Source organism: Lathamus discolor, chromosome 1 (assembly GCF_037157495.1).
Source record: "Lathamus discolor isolate bLatDis1 chromosome 1, bLatDis1.hap1, whole genome shotgun sequence".
NCBI classification, from domain to species: domain Eukaryota; kingdom Metazoa; phylum Chordata; class Aves; order Psittaciformes; family Psittacidae; genus Lathamus; species Lathamus discolor.
Genome location: NC_088884.1, coordinates 116,499,640 through 116,517,685, shown reverse-complemented (window position 1 = coordinate 116,517,685; position 18,046 = coordinate 116,499,640). Strand labels below are relative to the sequence as shown.

Sequence of the window (18,046 nt, the reverse complement as noted above, 5' to 3'; positions counted from 1 at the left end):
TTTATCAGGTAAAAAATAAAAAAATAAAAAAAATATTAGATTCTTTTACCAGGGCATTACATGTGGACTATTTTTCAATAAAATAATTTCTGAAGAGAAAGGTGAACCTACATTTCTGCTACTTCAAAGCAGTTTAATTTTTGCATGGGTATGCGATGTATTTTTTTTCCTGTATGAACTTTGGTATTCATGTATACTTACAGCATCTTTAGGTACTAAGAGTGCCTTTCTTTCCGCATGGCAGCCACTTCCTATTTATTTTCTAACACACACTTTTCTGCATTTAAAGGGAAGAGGTCTGAAAAGTTAAAAGATCCCCATTTCAGTTCAAAACCAGTTTGCAAAGGAGTCAGTCTCCAAGGATGACTGCATGTATTTCCCACATTCCAAGGCAGAATATTTCATGGAAAAGGGGTCGTGCAGTGCCACATCATAGGTCAAGCTTGCAGAAAGGGTATGACTCCTGCGTTGAATATCTCCTCCTCTTTTGGCACCAGCATTCAAATTCTTTGGCACTCAGGGCAGGAGAAGTTCTCTGCACTCCAGCCTGGCACTCAGGCATACTCAGTGCTTTCTTTTGGCATTATTCAACATATTGTCACTGTGACTACAGAACAAATTGATTTTTGGCATAGAAGCAGCTGCTGTAAATTCTTCTTCCTTGTAGGTGCACCTCCAGGAAAATGAACCAGGGAAAAGAGAAGGACATGTAAGAGAAAGATGAAGCAGGTGCTGCTTGAGCCTGATTTTTCTCAAAGCAGCAACATAATGTGCACTAAGAAGCAACTGTTTGTAGTAAAATAAAAATTAAAAAAAAAAAAAAAAAAGAAGAAAAAAAAAAAACAAACAAAAAAAGGTCTGTGTTGCAGGGTTGGGATAATCTGCATTTTGTTTCCCTCCCTAGTGCTACACAGGCAGCATTATAAGAATGAGAGTTCATCTGCTGAGAAGTGTGTAATTATTCCTACATGAAAAGCTACAAGTCAGCTGTTAACCTGTTTGGCCTGGGGAGGTGAACTCTTGAGACTGCTCTGACAGGATGGCTTTGTGCTGCTTATTGCATGTGGCAGGTAGCAGTTGGTGGGTGTCCTACTGTTTGCCAGTCTTCCTGAGGTTACTAGCAGTGCTGCATGCAGTTGCTCAGCCAGTTGCAAGGAATGTGATCGTGGGATTAGCAGTTACATATATGTTAGGATAAATATGCTCACTTGTGCTTCAGTGCCCAAGAAACCCTGGATTAATCATTTTTACTCCTGGTTGATATGGAAATGTTTGTGAATTGGGGTTTTCAAAATTTCTGCTTGATATTCCTAACAAGAAAAGGGTTCTTCTACAGAACACCTAGCAGTATAGGCATTAGCATATTTGGTTTGTTTAATCTGTGTTTCTACAGCTGAGGAAGGCTTTTACTTTGGTACCATAGAAAAGAACTGCCAAATGGGTGCCTAAGCATCTTCCAGATCACAACAGAGATTGCTTGAGTGACTGAAAGGTATATTACATGCACTAGCTGGACACCTGGAGGCAGCAGAGTGATAATGTGCCCTGAATTACAATGGTTTTCATTGTCCTGCAAGGTTTATGGAAGTGAGGGGAGATATTTGCCAGTGGCTGAGGGGCAGAAATCCAGAGGTGAGATGAGCAGCTTGTAAGATATTCCCTTCTAAATAACGATCACCTAGGATGCATTGTAAGCATAGCCTACATAGCCTTCTTGGGTGTGCTGCTGGGATATTCTGGGGAGTTGTTTGTGTGTGCTTTATAGGCTCTTATGAGTTGGTGGTTGTCAGTTTAATGTGAGGCTATATTTACCAATCCCCAGGGTATGTAAGAGTGTGTACACGCATATTGTATTCCTTCATTGTCCTCCTTCATGAATTTCAAACATTGCCTGTCTTTTATCTTTCAGTGTACAGTGAATTGGAGAGTCTGGTATGTTGCCTTAGAGAGCTTTGTTGTTTATGTGCAAAGTTTTGTTATCCTCTTCTAGGGCTTTCATGAGTTTTAAGCATGGTGCTTAAAATTGCTTTAGCCAATTTAAGGGTTGGGGCCTCTCAACCAATAGGCAGGTTCATTGCTTGTGGATTACATTCAATGGATCCTTTATAAGTAAATCACAGTTTTAAAACAGTTCTGTTTTGGCTGAGGGGGGAAAACACTAAGAACATTTCCAACAGTAAAACACTATAAAATGGAAGAGTTCAGCTTCTTAAGGATTTGAGCTTACAGCAGAAAGTCTGATGGTCAAGTCAGAGATCTCTCCTCCTGAGAGTGGCTTGAGAGGTGTTTATCTGTTGCTGGGGTGGCATGGCTGCAAGCCGGTGCTTAAGCTGGTCAAAGGACTCATCTCCTGGAAAAAAAAAAAAAAGTGTTCCTTGCCAGATTTAGCTGTAAGCTCTTCTGGTCTTACTTAGGAGCAATGCACTGGGACAACAGACTTAGGAGCTTCAGCCCTGGTGATAGGGTGTAAATAGAAAGTAGAAAGTGAATTGCAGGTGTACGTGACTTCCTAAACCCCTGTTCAGATTTTTGCTTCTCGCCTGTGCTCTTAATCTGATCTCAGACTAGCAAATTCCTTCACAGAATTACAGAGTGGTTGAGGTTGGCATGTTATCTTGTCCAAACCCTCTGCTCAAGCAGGGTTGTCTAGACCCTGTTGTCCAGGACCATGTTCAGACATCTTTTGATGCCTTTTTCCAAGGATGGAGGCTCCAAAACCTCCTTGGTCAACCTGTCCCAGTGCCTGGTCACCGTCACAGTGAAAAAGTGTTTCCTGATGTTCAGAGGGAACCTCCTGTGTTTCAGTTTGTACCCATTGCCCTGGTCCTGTCACTGGGCACCACTGAAAAGAGCCTTGCTATGTCCTTTTTCACCCTCCCTTCAGATATTTATACACATGGATGAGATCCTCCTGAGCATTTTCTTTTCTGAGCTAAACAGTCCCAAGTCTTTGAGCCTTTCCTTACAAGAGAGATCCTCCAGTCCCTTAATTGTCCTTGTGGCTCTTTGTTGAACTCTCTCCAGTATGTCTTGTACTGGGGAGCCCAGAACTGGGGACAGTATCACAGGTGTGGCCTCACCAGTGCTGGAAGGATTGCCTCCCTCACTCTGGGAGCAATTTTGTCTAATGCAGCTGAAGATACCATTTGCCTCCTTTACAGCAAGGATACATTACTGGCTCCTGTTCAACCTGGTGTCAACTAGGACCCACAGGTAGCTGCTTTCCAAGCAGTTGTCCCCCAGCACGTAGTGGTGCATAAGGCTGTTCTTCCTTAGGTGCAGGGCTTTGCACTTCTCCTTGTTGAGCTTCATGAGGTTCCTGTTGGCTCATTTCCCCAGCCTGTCAAGGTCCATCTGAATGGTATCACGACCCTCTGGCATATCAGCCACTCCTCCCAGTTTAACGGTCATCAGCAGACTTGCTGAGGATGCACTCCACCCCATCATCCAGATTGTTAATGAAGATGTTAAATAGAAATGGACCCAGTATTGATCCCTGAGGAATATCTCATATTTCTAAACCATGTCTTTGGTGTATAGCTTTAAACAAACAGATATTCATCTTTCAAGGCTGCTAATTAGAAAAAATATTTTTTTCCTAAACTGTATTAAAAAGCCTTATTAAAAAAAACCAAACCAAACAAACCCCAAAAAACAAAAACCACAATGTATTTGAATGAATTACTTTGGTTATGAATTATTTAAAGTAGCTTATACCATTAATGTGGCAGGAGGGAGGCATAAAAGGCTGCCATCACAGCAGCATGTGTTGCTCAGGCAGTACTAAAACACACTGGTACCTAATTTATGTAGTAGTAAATATTCTTCAGACACATGCTTAATTTCATTCCTGCTCGAGACAATGCAATAAAGGCAGTGGAAGTTTTGCTAGAGGATTCAATGGGATCATGATTTCCCATGAGCTTTTCAGAATTTAGGATTTCCATTAAAATGCTGTTTAATGAAATGGCAAACAGCAGAGGTGAAACTGATATTTATGTCACAAGAAGTCTAAAACTCTCATTTTAGAATCATAGGATGGTTTGGATTGGAAGGGATCTTAAAGGTCATCTAGTTCAAACCCCTTGCCAGAGACAGGGATGCCTTCCACTAGACCAGATTGCTCAAAGCCCTGTCCAGCCTGGCCTTGAGCGCTTCCATCTTCTCTGAACAACCTTCTCCAATGCCTCATTACCCTCACACTGAAGAATTTCTTCCCAGTATCTAATCCAAATCTACTGTCTGTCAGTCTAAAGGAAACGCTGAGACCCTGGGCTTCCTGGGAAGTGCAAGAGCACCCCACCAGATCTGCTGGAGTTACCCTGGAGCTGGCAGGACCTGTGTTAGGGAGGTTGGCGCAGTGCTAGGACACAAGGCTGCTGCTGTACCACCTGCCCATTGCAACACCTGGGCTCTTCTGGTGCCTGGGACACCCCAGGGCCCATTGCAAAAATAACGAGAACTGCCTGTATTTAGCCATCCTGAAGAGACCTATGAAACAGGCACTCTATTATAATTATATGCAATTTTCACATACTTTCCTACATACAGCCTCCTTCCAAAGCTGTGCCTCTCACCCCTAGTCCCCAGGGCAGAGGGTCTTTTGAGATAGGATGTCCCATTTTAGCAGCTATTATGCAGCAACTGACATAAGTCAGCAATACTACATTAATTTACAGCTGAAAAGCCTATAAACCCAAGTGAGCATATCATCCTCTATTACTTTTTTCAAGTGAGAGACCTGGGCTGTAAAGAAAAGAAAATGTAAAGTTTTACATTTAGAGAGAAAGGGCATGTTGCAACAGGTAAATGCCTCCCTATGTGCATTATTATAGAAAGTTGGAGGTATAAGTATGAAATGTAATCTTGCTTGCCTTGCTTAGGCTAGGCAAATGAATAGAGAAACAGAAACCAATACAGGTATTTCAGTGGTTTTACCAAATTTTTTTATATTGTTTTTCCCAGAAGGAAATGCAAAAAAAGAAATTTCAGTGGGTGTTTATATTCTTGTTCCCTTTTGTTCATTTTCCTTTGCTAAGTTTGTATAACATAGTTTTGCTGAAAGAAATAAGGAGCTGATAATGCTGAATATTTTGAAATAGCTGCATTAGTTATTTGCATGTTTCCAGGGAAGATGGAATAGAGGGTTATTTTTCCAAATAATATGATCTTGGTACTACAAGGTTTTTGTGAAGTGCTGTGTTCTTAGTCTTTTTACAGGCTGTAGTAGGCTCCTTACGGTTATACATCCTGTATAATCACTTACAAAAGCAAATAGAACATTCAAATCATGCATATAACTACATACACAACCAGAACAGACAGGGACAACTCCAAACCCAGCCAGCACTTTCTCTGTGAATTGCCTATTACTAAATGTCTTAGACATTAGTCCTTTTTAGAGACACTTTATTTCCTAGCATATTTTTAGAGCAGTTTTGTCATCAGATACTGCTTATTTTCTTTTGTTCAAATATTAGTCTTGGATTTGTTACCAAAATATAGTGACATTTCCAGTAAGGATCTGGATTGCATTGTTATAAAAATATTTTCATATATTATGAAGAAATAAAATACATTCTCTGTTACTTTAAGCCTTTTAAGTTACGCTTTTTTGGATTACATGGTTTCACCAAGAGAAATCTAAGGTTTCCACTGTAAAGAAGGTCAGACAAGATTATTATAATGGGGTTTTCTGGCCTTAAAATACATTAAATGAATGAAGTAGTTTTATCTTGTTAAGAATTGACTTTTCTGAACACTGAGTAGTACATCTTGTAATGAACACTATGCTACAGTAGCTGCTTTGAAGAGAGCTGAACTGAATGGACCCTTATTAGAGGTACAGTAAAGATGCTATGAAATATTTTTCTTCTTTTGTGTAAGCCACTGGTGTAGGCGGAAAGAGGTTATTTTATGTACTTATCTGATGGGCTATCTTACCTATGTGAAACTTGGTTTCTTTGAAATTACACAGTAAGGAAAATTTTCTGTCGCTACCAAATATACACAGTTTTGAAATGACAGAAGATAGGTTTCTGGATTTTTTTAGAACATGAGGGGAATTATATTATTCAGCTGCAAACTAAGTGTTTTTTTAAAGCAGTATCTTTCATGTAAATCAATTGTATGGATTCCTTATGGGCGTCACATTTCCTCAGCAACTATTTATACTTGATGATGAGTCCCCTTGCTCTCCCTGACAAGATTTTATTATTGTAAATATACTTGATATTGACAGATGGAGATCAGAGAACAGAATTTATACGCACCAATTCCATTCCAACAAAACCAGTAAGTTCTTGGGTATTGGTTTTATAGGAGGAAAAAGAAAGTTATTCCTTACTCCAAGAGAATCCTATTTGTACTTTCCCTATTTCTAAGACTGTCAATGCCTAAAAACCTCCTAGGCATGGAATGATTCACTCATCATAGATTTCTAACCATCATAGATAGTAAGCTCTTTGAAGAAAATATTTTAAGGAAATTTTTTCTATTGTGAATGAAATCTGCTTGACTGAACATTGTCCTATGATGCAAGGTTCATACAGGGTTTTCTCTCATTGAATCCTACAGTAGGGAGCCAATATGTAGTGCTTTATCCTGTCATAGGAGTCTAAACTATTTCTACATGTTGTTGAATGTATTAAACTGGCCAATTAAGGCTAGGGATTGATTGTGGGTATGTTATAATGTTTTTGTCTAACCACAAAAAAGACTTAATTATGGAAATTTACTTTAGGGTAAAAAAAATCTTTTTGTTAGTCCTTTGAGATCTCCTTTTCAGACTCTATACTGAGCTGAGGAATAGTGTCGCTGATTAGCAGTTCTTGAATATCCTTTGCTAATGTGTGCAATTTGCCCTGCTGTTTGTGTAAGTTCAGCTCCTATTGATTTCAAAAGTAAGGATGCTAATTTATGAAACTCACTTTAATGGGAGGATTTGTTATTGTTAAAGAATGTAATGTAAAAAGGTAAGGAGTGGCTAACTACAATTCATCATAGGTTTTGTATGTCGTTTTATGAAAAAGCAAACAGTGCCCTTTTCAGAAGGCACACAGTCATTAGAAATCTTATTTATGACATTCACTAATTGGAAGTGAGACAGTAAGCCCTGAAAGTGAGACAATAAGCCCTGATAAGTATATGAGTTTCTTTTTTTCACAGAGGGTAAGATCATAAAATATATGTATCTGTATGTCACAGATATAGAGCTATATAATACATAGGCACTTGAACATTTCACATTTAAGTCTTTTTGAGACTACTGCTTCTGCAGCAACTGTATTCTGGTATGTTATCTAACTGAATACATAGTCATATGAATTTCATTTTATATATGGAATTTCTGGTACTATAGGAAAGGCATTATAGTAGGAAAATAAATAAACTGCATAATTAGAAACTTGGTAAAGCCTAAACATGCATGTGATAGAAGTTAGTTGTCAAAATTGCCACCTGTAAGTCAGTTTTAATTCAGATGATCAAGTTTTGGTGACCACATATCAGGCCTGAGGCTAGAAAGGTTTCAGGTTTCACAGGTTTCAGGTGGCTGGTTATCAAAAAAAAAAAAAAAAAAAAAAAAGGCTCAAGGCAGAGTTCTTCGAACAACTTATTATGTCTACGTGGTACATCAAATGTTGTACAGAAATATTGGTTTTGCTTGCAAAGCCGGAACACCTGTGTTAGCATAGCAATAAATGTCAGCAGAGTAGCACACTCTATCAGAAGGGCTAATTAGCACTTACGCAGTTTTCCTGCTTATCATTCCAGAGCAAGCTCCCTTAGTGCTTCCTCAGGACCTTTGTGTCTTACTTCACTGCCCACACTGCATGAACCATGGTCTTTTAAAGTGACCTTGGTGTTCCCATGGATCTGCTTCTCCATTTTCTGTCTGTTTATTTTGCATCACTTATGCAAAAGAGGACCTTAATTATAGACACCTATGACTTTCTATATGACTGTAGCTGAAAGTGTGGCACAAGTGGCCCTTAATTCTTGGATTGCACAGAGACAGTGAGACCGAAAGTGCTAGGTGAACATGGGGAGCCGGTCCCCTGGAATGGAGCCTATAATGTCCGTGAGCAAGTCAGACTTGGACACCTTATTCTAGACTCTGCTGCCTGTAACTAAAGGTGTAGCCTGTGTATAACAAGAGCTTAATGAAGGTATTTTCCTTATTGTTAATAAGCTGTAATAGCTGTGGCTGCCTCAAAAAAGGTGATGGGTAAAAAAAAGTAAAAAAAGATGCCAAAGGCATCACGAGAGACGTGTTATTAGAATTGCTGGAGGTGTGGGAGCTAGTCTTTGTTAAACATTGATGTTTCCAAGACAAGGGATTTAACAGATTTTTAAAATGGGGGTGTAAGCACATTGCGTCTTTCTTACCATTTTATCCCCAGGTCCAAAATAAGAAAAGTCTGTCTGGTAAAAATCGGCTTTTCTGCACTGACTTTCTGATTTTGGGGAAGTCTTAGATACAGACTGAGTAAAATAAGTTTTGTTACATCATGTAGGGTGTCCTACTGCAATAGTAGTAGTCACATAATTGAAAAATCCACACTATTTAGTAGGGTTTTTTTATTAGTGTTTTTATAGTCATTTAGAATTGTAAGCCATAGGGTATAATAAGGTGTATTCAGTATCATCTAAATGAATTTTTTGTCAGTTTTTAAAGGATATAACTAATACTGGTGAACAGCTCTGAAGTATCAAAGAATCAATTTGGAAGGCATGATAAACAGCTGTAATATGCAAAATTTTCTGCTAGCTTTACTAATGAGAAAAATCTTTAATTTAACCTTTGAAATTCAGCATTGGAAACACAGAGTAATGATTTACTGAAAGTTACTAGAGATTAATGGGAAATTCTTCATGATTTTCTTCCTACTTTATAAAACAACATTATATCCTGTTATAACTTGTGGCCTTTACTGTGCATTACTACTTATGTAAATGAAATTTTCCAAGGATAATTCTATGCTGTGAGAAGATGAATATCTTATTTAAGCCTAATAATATCTTATTTAAGTAGGTTGCTTATCACACTGTATCACCACTACCATAAAATCCTTCTCAGACATTAGCTCACCTCTATAGATTGCTTGTATTCAACTAGCTTGTTGGTTAAAAGGGCATTATGGGGAAGAGGCATGAATTTTAGCATGTCATAATTTTTGCTTTCAGTAAGTAAATAAAGATGTTAGAAAGGCAGAAAGAGAAATGTTTCTGGTTTATATTGACTGCATCCACTTTGTAATGGATGATGGAAGAGCTTACAAATTGATCAGCAGCAGGTTCTTACCCATAACCTGTTGATACTAGTCCATGCCTTATTTTGACACACTGGAGTTTATTTCTTTCATGTGCTGCATGTTGCCAAAAGGCAGCAAGCTCAGTAAGTGCAGATCTAGGTTGTAAAAGCTACTCTCATGGTCCAGGTGGTACTGAAATCAATGAGAGTGCTTTTTAAGAGACTTGAGTGAAGAACAATTACCTGTTGCAGCTAAATTACATTTTGTATTGAATCATTTTTAGGCTGGAAGCTGATAAGCATTAAAGTGGGGAGGTGTAGAAATTAAGGAGCTGACATAATGACAGATGTGGCATACCATAGTACTGAGGTAACGTGTTTTGGTAAATTAGATCTTAAATAAACTCTCATAACTGTGAAAGGCATCCAAAGGGATATAAATTCAAAAGCATGATGCAGGGCTTAATCCTTTCCATGCTGTGTAAAAATATAGAGCGCCTTGTTTTGTTTTTGGAATTCTTTGTGTTGCTTTATATTTTATGAATTCTCTGCTAGGCTGCAAATAGAGGCAGTTCTGTAGAAGGTGCTACAGTCCATCTGAGACTTGAAAAGGGCCAAGTGAACTATGCTGGGAGATATGGATAACTTTACATTGGAGAACACATTTTGCACATTCCTCATGTACTTGCGAACACAAAATAATTAAGTGGTAGAAAACTTGAGGGAATCCAGAAAGTCTTTGGTTTTCTGTCAGAATAATTACTCTCTCTGGAGTGCACTTCAATTAACACTTCTGAAGGTAAAAATCCTTTGGGATGGTAAAACCTTGTTCTTCAAATACACCACTGCTGGCTGGTTGTCAGGGTGCTCTAGGTGCATTGGTGAAAGATTATTTTGTTTTATTTTATTCTCCATGCCTGCTGTCAGAATGATGTATTTAAGAAAGTTGCTCTACTTGGAAGAATTACATTATAGGCATCTAAGACTCCCAGATGCCTCTGGGCACAGGCATCTTAAAAATCTGAACCCTTTCTGGGTTTTTTTTGTAATTCATGTACTTTTCTGTCATTTTATATCACTATTTTATCACAAGACCATCAGCAACAATATCCATTTTTGAATGTCCTGCAGCAGTGTTGTCTTGTTGTTATCTCTTGTCATATTTCACTCAGTGGGTTTGAAAATGGGAAGTGATGAATGCCTGCTTTTTTAATAACATGTCCCATTCTGGAGCTTTCTATAAGAGTAGTCAGTTTTCATTACTTTAAAGTGGGTCATTTTGGTGGGGTTTTTTTCATAATATAAGAAAAAGTTGCCAGAATGACAGTTACAAAGAGGGAAAAAAAAAGGGGGGGGGGGGAGTGGGGAATATTTTAAGAATATTAAATTCCTAGTTTTAGTTCAATCTTGATATATTAAGCACTGGAGCGGAATAATCAAAATAATCAAACTTAAAATATTTAGATCTTTCTTCTATTGATGTACCTTAAAACACTGATGATTGTGATACAAAGCTATCAAAATTTTACAGCCAATCAGATTTTAGTAGAATTTTTTCTTTCTTTCTTTCTTTCAGAGAAATAGGCTTAAGCAAGAAAACCTGTGCTTTTTATTTTATCTGATTGGAAAATTCACATCCTGATTTTTTTTTTTAACCTTTAAGACATTTTTGAAGCAACAAAGGAGGTTTTGTTTTGTTTTGTTTTCTCCTATATATTTAAAATGGGCTACTTTTGAAATGAAATTTCAGAGGCACATTTGCATCCTAATTACTGTCCATTTCCTGCGTCCACATTTAGGCAGACTGTAGGTTGGCATTTGGAGATTTCTGGGGCAGAAAAGTTGTTGGTTCTAGCTGAGCTACTGAAAAAATAAAAGGGAAAGAGATGAATGGATTTTTTGCTTCAGCAGTCACCAGCTGGCAGATCGGCTCCTTGGAGCACTGCCAAGCAGCAGTTTACAGCAGCCCTGCAGCTGCTGTGGGCTCGGCTGGAACATGACTGGCGTGAAGCCACCTTCAGCTCTGGACAAGGACTCAGCCTTCAAATTGGCAAACAGATGCATTGGGATTGTAGTTTTGCTCACTCACATCTAACAGTCGTAGAATGCAGTTGGTATCTAAAAGTCCACTGCTGAAAATTTTGCATGAAACATTTACAGGAAAATAAGGGAAAATAGGTTAAAAAGAAAAGTTTGAGTTTACGTCCAAAGTATTTTTTTTTGTGGTGCTGCATGGTTTTTACTTTTATGCATTTCAATCTCAGATATTTTTCTTAGTCTGACAAGATCATGAGGATCCTAAATAACTGTAAAATGGGGTCAGCAAGGAAACTCAGTTGGATTATATTCTTTCAAGTTAAACTGTCTGAATTCAGCAAATGAACAACAACAACTTTATTCAACCCTGTATGTTGTGATTTTTATAAAAATGTTTACATTATAGCATTGGACTTTTTATTGACAATGTTGGGGGGGGGGAGAATAATTTCACTGAGGAGACAGGGAGAGGATTTCTTGTTGATTTTGACTCCACTTTGACCGCTGTTCTCTCTTTTCCTGATGACGAGCTATTCTTCAGTAATTTGTCATAGCAATGGTAGTGTTGCTTTTTGGTGGTTTCTGTTAAAATCTCTGTTAATTTCTTATCTAACTATGCATCTGGTAAAATGAGTCTGTCTTTCCTTGTTAACCACCCTAGCCTTTTTGCTGGAGAGAGGGTCAAACCAATGCCTTAGAATACTGATGGCATATTCTATATTTGTAATGATGCTTTAAAATCTAGGTAAATTAATTCTTAATTTCTCACCACCTGGTATTTGTTTAATTATTCAATATAAACGGAATTTCACAAGTTACAGCTTTACAAAACTAAGACATTCCCTAACTAATAATAATGAATACATACTGTGTCCCTGCATTGACCAGCAACCATAAGCAAATATTTTGGAGACCTACAAATCCAGCATGTATTTTCTAAAATGAAAATATTTCATGTGAAATGCAACCTTAATAAGGAGGAGGAAAGAAACATTGCAGTGCCAGATAGTCAAAACAAAGCATTTCATCAAGATCAAGGTTAAAAAAGCAATAAAAAAAATCAGGTAATTATGTCTTGTAACTTTTACTGGTACCTAGTTTCCACAACATGCCTTGCTTTGAACATGCTTCTCTACTTCTCATTTTCAAAACCATATGATTCTTCTGTATTTACTTTAAAACTTACCTTGTAAGTATAACTTGTTTCATAAGTTTTTTTTTTTTTCCTACAAGTTTTTACTTTTTATTCTATTCCAAGAGACAAAAGTAACTGCTAAGCTATTCTTAAGACAATAAGGCAACTGGTATGCAAGACCTCCAGCAGTGGTCATGCTTCTCAGTGGAAATGGCCTCTTTAGCCAAGGCTACAAAGCTCTGCAGCAACATGTTTAAATTTCAGTTACTCACATGTCATGGTGCTTATGACTGAGTAATCTCACTGAATGAAGATAAGAACAAGAATAGCTGCAGATTAAACAGAAAAATTACATGCTTTTGCTGGCACTGCAGTAGCAGTTGAAAGAAGAGAAATGGCACTTAATTCCTAGACTTTTTGCTGAGCAGTGTATACTACCACAAAAAGCTCCAAGGTGTATACAGATGTATACTGATCAGAGTGCAGTATTAGTATCTATTTTTGTGAGTGTTGGGGGGGAGGTTATGATTCATCTTAAGCATATTATAAGGTTTTCCATTGGTTTAACTTAAATTCTCAGACAAAGAATTGAGGCAAATAATCAAACAAACTATAAGCACATAGAAGAAAACTAGATGAACAAGAGCCAACATGGATTACAAATCACATCAATTGCCAAACCAATCTAATTTCATACAACAGCATGGTAACAGGCCTTCTAGCTAGAAGAAAAGCTGTATATGTCAGATTTCTTGCTTTTAGTCAGGCTTTTGATACAATTTTATAAATGTGTTGTGACATTGAGTGATTTAGGGTCGCTGAAAGAACGACCATTGAATGTATTAGTAAGAGTAGTTTCGATACGAATTTATAAAAGTGTGAATTAACAGAATTTGATGTCCAGGTTCACTCTATTATTTTTTACTTGAATGATGCATGCAAAGGAAAATAAAGATAAAATTGAGCTTATCATGATTGATACAGAGACCAAAAGCACAGAGGGTAAGGGAGACCCTCCTATTGAGTCATGAGGTTTGGAGTGAACTTCCCTTGCATTCTAAACTCCTGATGGAGCCTAGGTTTGGCTGAATTCAGTCTTAGTCTTAGACCAGGACGATGGTTTATGTCTAAAGGAACAAATACAGGGAATAAGGAAGTCTTCCCATTGAGTCACAAGGTTCAGTGCAGACCCTCTTCCTTTCTAAACTCCTGATGGAGCCTAGGTGCAGCTAGGTCTAGTCTTAGTCTCAGACTTGGTCAACAGTTGATATCTAAAGGATTGCAAATGTACCAATTCATTACAAATGGGATTTTTACATGGCTTTCATGTAGCAGCAGCCTGTGTTTTTAAGGTGGATCTTAACATTTCTAAAGTGGATCGGTAAGATTTACTATGCTTGCTGTAGCAGTTTTGTGCATACATATACAGGCATGCACATAAAGACATATAAAGGTATACCTGTTAAAAATTCTTCTCTATTTCAATGAATGAAATATTCACATCAAATGTCAGCATTTCTCAATGGTTGAGGGTTGAGCCTTGAGGAATGAGGGGACTTCAGCCCAGGTCCCATTGTCAGTTCAATACTATTTTATTACCTGGATGATGGAGTAGAGGATATTCTTACTAAATTTACACCTTATATGAAGTTGGGTGGGACAGAAAACTTGTTAGTGGATAAAAGGGGAATTCAGAATGACCTTGAAGCATTAGAAAAATTATTAAATCAAATACAGGCAAATGAGGAATTATGTGTATGTGTCAATAATCAGCTGAACAACCTAGTAATAATTTTGTAGAAAAAAAATCTTGGAACTGTTTTGGATAACCAGATGAACATGAGTGAACAATTTTGTGCTGTTGCCAAATAAAATTACTAACCTCATACTAAAGTAAATTTAAAAGAAGAAGGTGAAGAAGTCCTTCATAGAATTAAAAGTGCTTCTTCTGCTTCCTAGTGGTAGGAGATTACCTTAAGTACCATACTCTTGGGCCATCTACTTCAGGAAAAAAATGTGTAATTTTTTAAGAGAATCTACAGAGAAGACAAGAGTAATGATTTGGAGTCTAGAAGATGAGTCCTATGAGAAAAGACCAATGTGGTATTTTTTCATTCTAGAGAAAGAAGATTAAGGGGTAGTTTGATGGCATTCTTCAAAGACATAAACAGGTATTCAGAGATCAAATAGCAATTCTTTCTTAATTTCCGTGATAGGGAGAGATACAAGGAATAGACTTGCACCCAGAGAGGTTCAGTTTAGACATTAAGAAGATGTTTTTTCTAAAAGTCAAGGTAATGTAGTGGAAAAGGTTGGCTGGGGAAGCGATACAGATTATATTAACAGCTGTTTAAAATAAAAAAATGTGAGGAGCATTATAGGGTAAAGCTGATGCTAAGCAGAAGTATAGAATAGACTAGATGTCCCATCATGAGGTTCATCTCAGTTCTATATCAATCTTTAGGTTGTTAAAGGGCACGGGGGGGTGACCTATGGTAACTCCAGAAATATTCCCTTATGAGAAATGAAGGAATTTTTGTCAGGGAATTGAATTTACTACTCTTGTCCCAGTAGGAAGACCTTACTTACTATCACAGAAATAAACAAATAAAAAAAAAAAAAATTGAACTCATAGACAGGTCTCCCCAACAATTATTCCATAGGAATCAAATTGAATTTCATCTCAACATCTGTATGCTGTAGGCATGAAATGTAAGTGATGTTTACCAGAAGTGTTCTACTCCCATCTATGAGTCTGAATCAGTACTGTGTTAAAAGGGAAAAATATTACTCCAGAACTAATAATTTTTGAAAATGCCATCTCTGATGCTTTAAATGCACTGCAATACTTGTATCCAAGCCTGTGTATGAATCTGTGTAGAAGCATTACCAGCCTGTCTACCCTAAAATAAGGATGTAAGCTGTGAACATTTGACTGTATCATTGTTCTGTGTTGTTTAAAATAGAAATGCATGTGATTGTCCTGAAACAATATATCCAAGTTTGCTATGGAATCATGGAAACACCCTGATGTATTTTTAGCAAAGTGTTGTAAAGATTGGGGGTATTTTTAATTTTCTCAGCCTTTTTCTGCAATGTCAGAGCCCTTGTGGCAATGTAAATGTCAAGACACTGCTGTTATGTCCTTTTATAGTCCTGTTGCAGAAAACCTATATGGGGTAAATTTGGACTTTGGTTGCAAATGGGCTAGGTGTTTTAACCAGTACCTGGAAAAGTGTGACAGCAATGAATTAAGGTCAAATGTGTATTCCAAAATAACTTCTAAAATAAAGTGCAAATAATGCTATTACTAAAATCCTTCTTCACATAATTGCAGCTTAGTTACCGTAATCTGACTAGTTAAAAAAAAAAAAAAGAAAAAAATAAATAAAAGGTGCACTAATTGCAGTGTAAGTTAAAGGTTTCTTTGAAACATCATATGGATATGTTACAGTCAGTTTGGCTAGTGTTGTTCTTCAGCCAAAAGCACATCTACCTGTGAGCTGAGCTCCTGGGCATCACCACTGGAAGCTACTTACAGTCAGTCCTGGAACAGGAAGAATTCTGCTTTGACTGCATTAGCATTTTCCCCTCAATGCTTTATTTTGTACACTAAGAGTGTATTTTGTAAATGAGCGAAGGTCCCACAACCCCATCATCTCCCCAGCTAGGTGTTCTGTGGAGGACAAAACAAAGCAGCATGCTAAGTGCACACTGGAAATTTACAGTGATGTGACTTGCCATGTAGATAATTTCTCCTTCTTTAAACAAATAAAAATGCATGCGTGCTCACACAGCATCAGAAGTTGCTAACATGCTGTAATCCTTCTTACACTGTAATTTTTCCAGGCAGCTAAAATAAAGCTATTGCTCTGCTCTGGCAGAGCATTTTGGCATGTATTTTACTGTAGCATGTGACACAACACCTAGATTCAAGGGACAATGAAAATGGTTATAAGTGAATGTCTTTCCAACCCTAAATATTCTATGATTCTATGTTCTGACCTTAACCAAGGTATGAAGATACTCACACAAGATGTAAGTATTTGAGAATATTAAGAGGTGAACTTGATGAAATCACAGTTCTTGTTTCATGTGAAAATCCGTTTACAATTCACAGAAGCTTTTTATCCATTCATTTTGTTCTGACAAAAATTCCCCTTCTTTGATTTAAACTATTTTTTTATAGAATGTGCCAGAATCATTACCTATAATAAATATTTTACAATATTAGTTCTGTTAAATATAAATGAACAATACTTCTATTTTTTGCGATCAGTGCTTTGGGAGTTTTACCGGCATTTAAGATTCATCCCTCATTTAAAATCTGCCAGGCCTGTGTGCTGCACATCTGTAGTGTGGAGTGGTTTCTATACTCTACACCATTTCCCTATTATATTATATTACTAATACTTTTTGTTTGTTTGTTTGTTTGTTTTGTTTCCCCAGGCTACATATCCAAACAGAATGGTGAGCCAAAATCTCAGCACAAGGGACAGAAAGTCAGCACATACTCCCACAGAGGACCCTTTTAGATACTCATCAGGCAACCAGGCAACAGCCTATGAAAGCAAGAGCTGTCAGCTGTCTAATTTGTGTCTGAGCAACCTCCTAAAAGAGAACGAGATTGTGGAAGTCATCAAGCATACTAGAGGCACATATGAAACCCTCACTTCAGAGGTCACTCAGAATGGTTTGGCCACCACAGCACCAACTACAGCAAAGCCAGCATCCAAGGCAGACAGCTACCCAGTGTTCTCAGGAACTCCAAAAGACCAAACTGCTGTACCTCGGCAGCATACCACTTTCACAGGGAGACTCGGACAGCCTCCAAGGGGCCCCATCTCTCTACACATGTACAGCAGAAAAAATGTTTTCCTCCATCACAATTTACACACAGCAGAGCTACAGACTTTAGGTCAACAAGATGGGTAACAAGGAGAGTTGATTAAAGAGGAACATAAGCTCAACTAGAGCTCAGTCTTCAGTTCTCATCTGCTGCTACTTCCACCTGAAAAAAATAAAGTAAAAAATTAATGTTGTCTGTAGGTTCTATACTTTCCCACCAGGGACTGTGGCAAAAGGGTGAATTTTAATTAAATAATTAAATTATATTAAAAAAGTTAAATAACTAGATTGACTTGTCATGCAGAAGTCACCATGGGTATAATAAATGGGACCATTTGGCTGCCATTTCTAGTCCAATATTGGCTAATTTATTTTTTGTTTTCTTCTATAAGCCACTATCATTCCCTGAATTTCTAGAAGGTGATCTTAAATAATACTGTGTATGTTTAATAATGTTACTGTTAAAGTAGATGTGAGGAATGACTAGATAAGTAATTAGTAAAACCTCTTGAATTTCATAGAGACTAGGGAAATAACGAGTCAGAAATCTTTGAGGACCCTCTTTTTACACTTTTTTGTTTTATAAAATGAAATTTGCTCACCTGTAGAGGTGTGTTACTGCTTCCTGCTGTATGTATTTTATGAATGCCTCATGCCACAAGTAGAGGAAGTGACTGATTTTCTGCTAACAGAAAGGTTCAGAGGCTCGCCAGGTATTGAAGTCAGTAATTCAGTAACTGGGTTCCAGACTGAGCATGTAAACTTGGTTCTTC

The 18,046-nt window shown here is 37.5% G+C and overlaps 1 protein-coding gene across 4 annotated transcripts in view; it reads left to right on the top strand.

Annotated features, from left to right (window-relative positions):
* Window positions 1–17,821, top strand: part of CCSER1 (coiled-coil serine rich protein 1) — a 735,753-nt gene extending 717,932 nt beyond the window's left edge. For 3 of the 4 annotated variants that reach the window (XM_065691921.1, XM_065691927.1, XM_065691936.1), the window contains one exon: window positions 16,875–17,821. In XM_065691921.1, coding sequence (XP_065547993.1) covers window positions 16,875–17,360 — 486 coding nt within the window. In that variant the 3' untranslated portion in view covers window positions 17,361–17,821. The remainder of the gene's footprint in view (window positions 1–16,874) is intronic. The other variant, XM_065691953.1, reaches the window with a different exon arrangement.
* The last annotated feature ends 225 nt before the right edge of the window (window positions 17,822–18,046 follow it).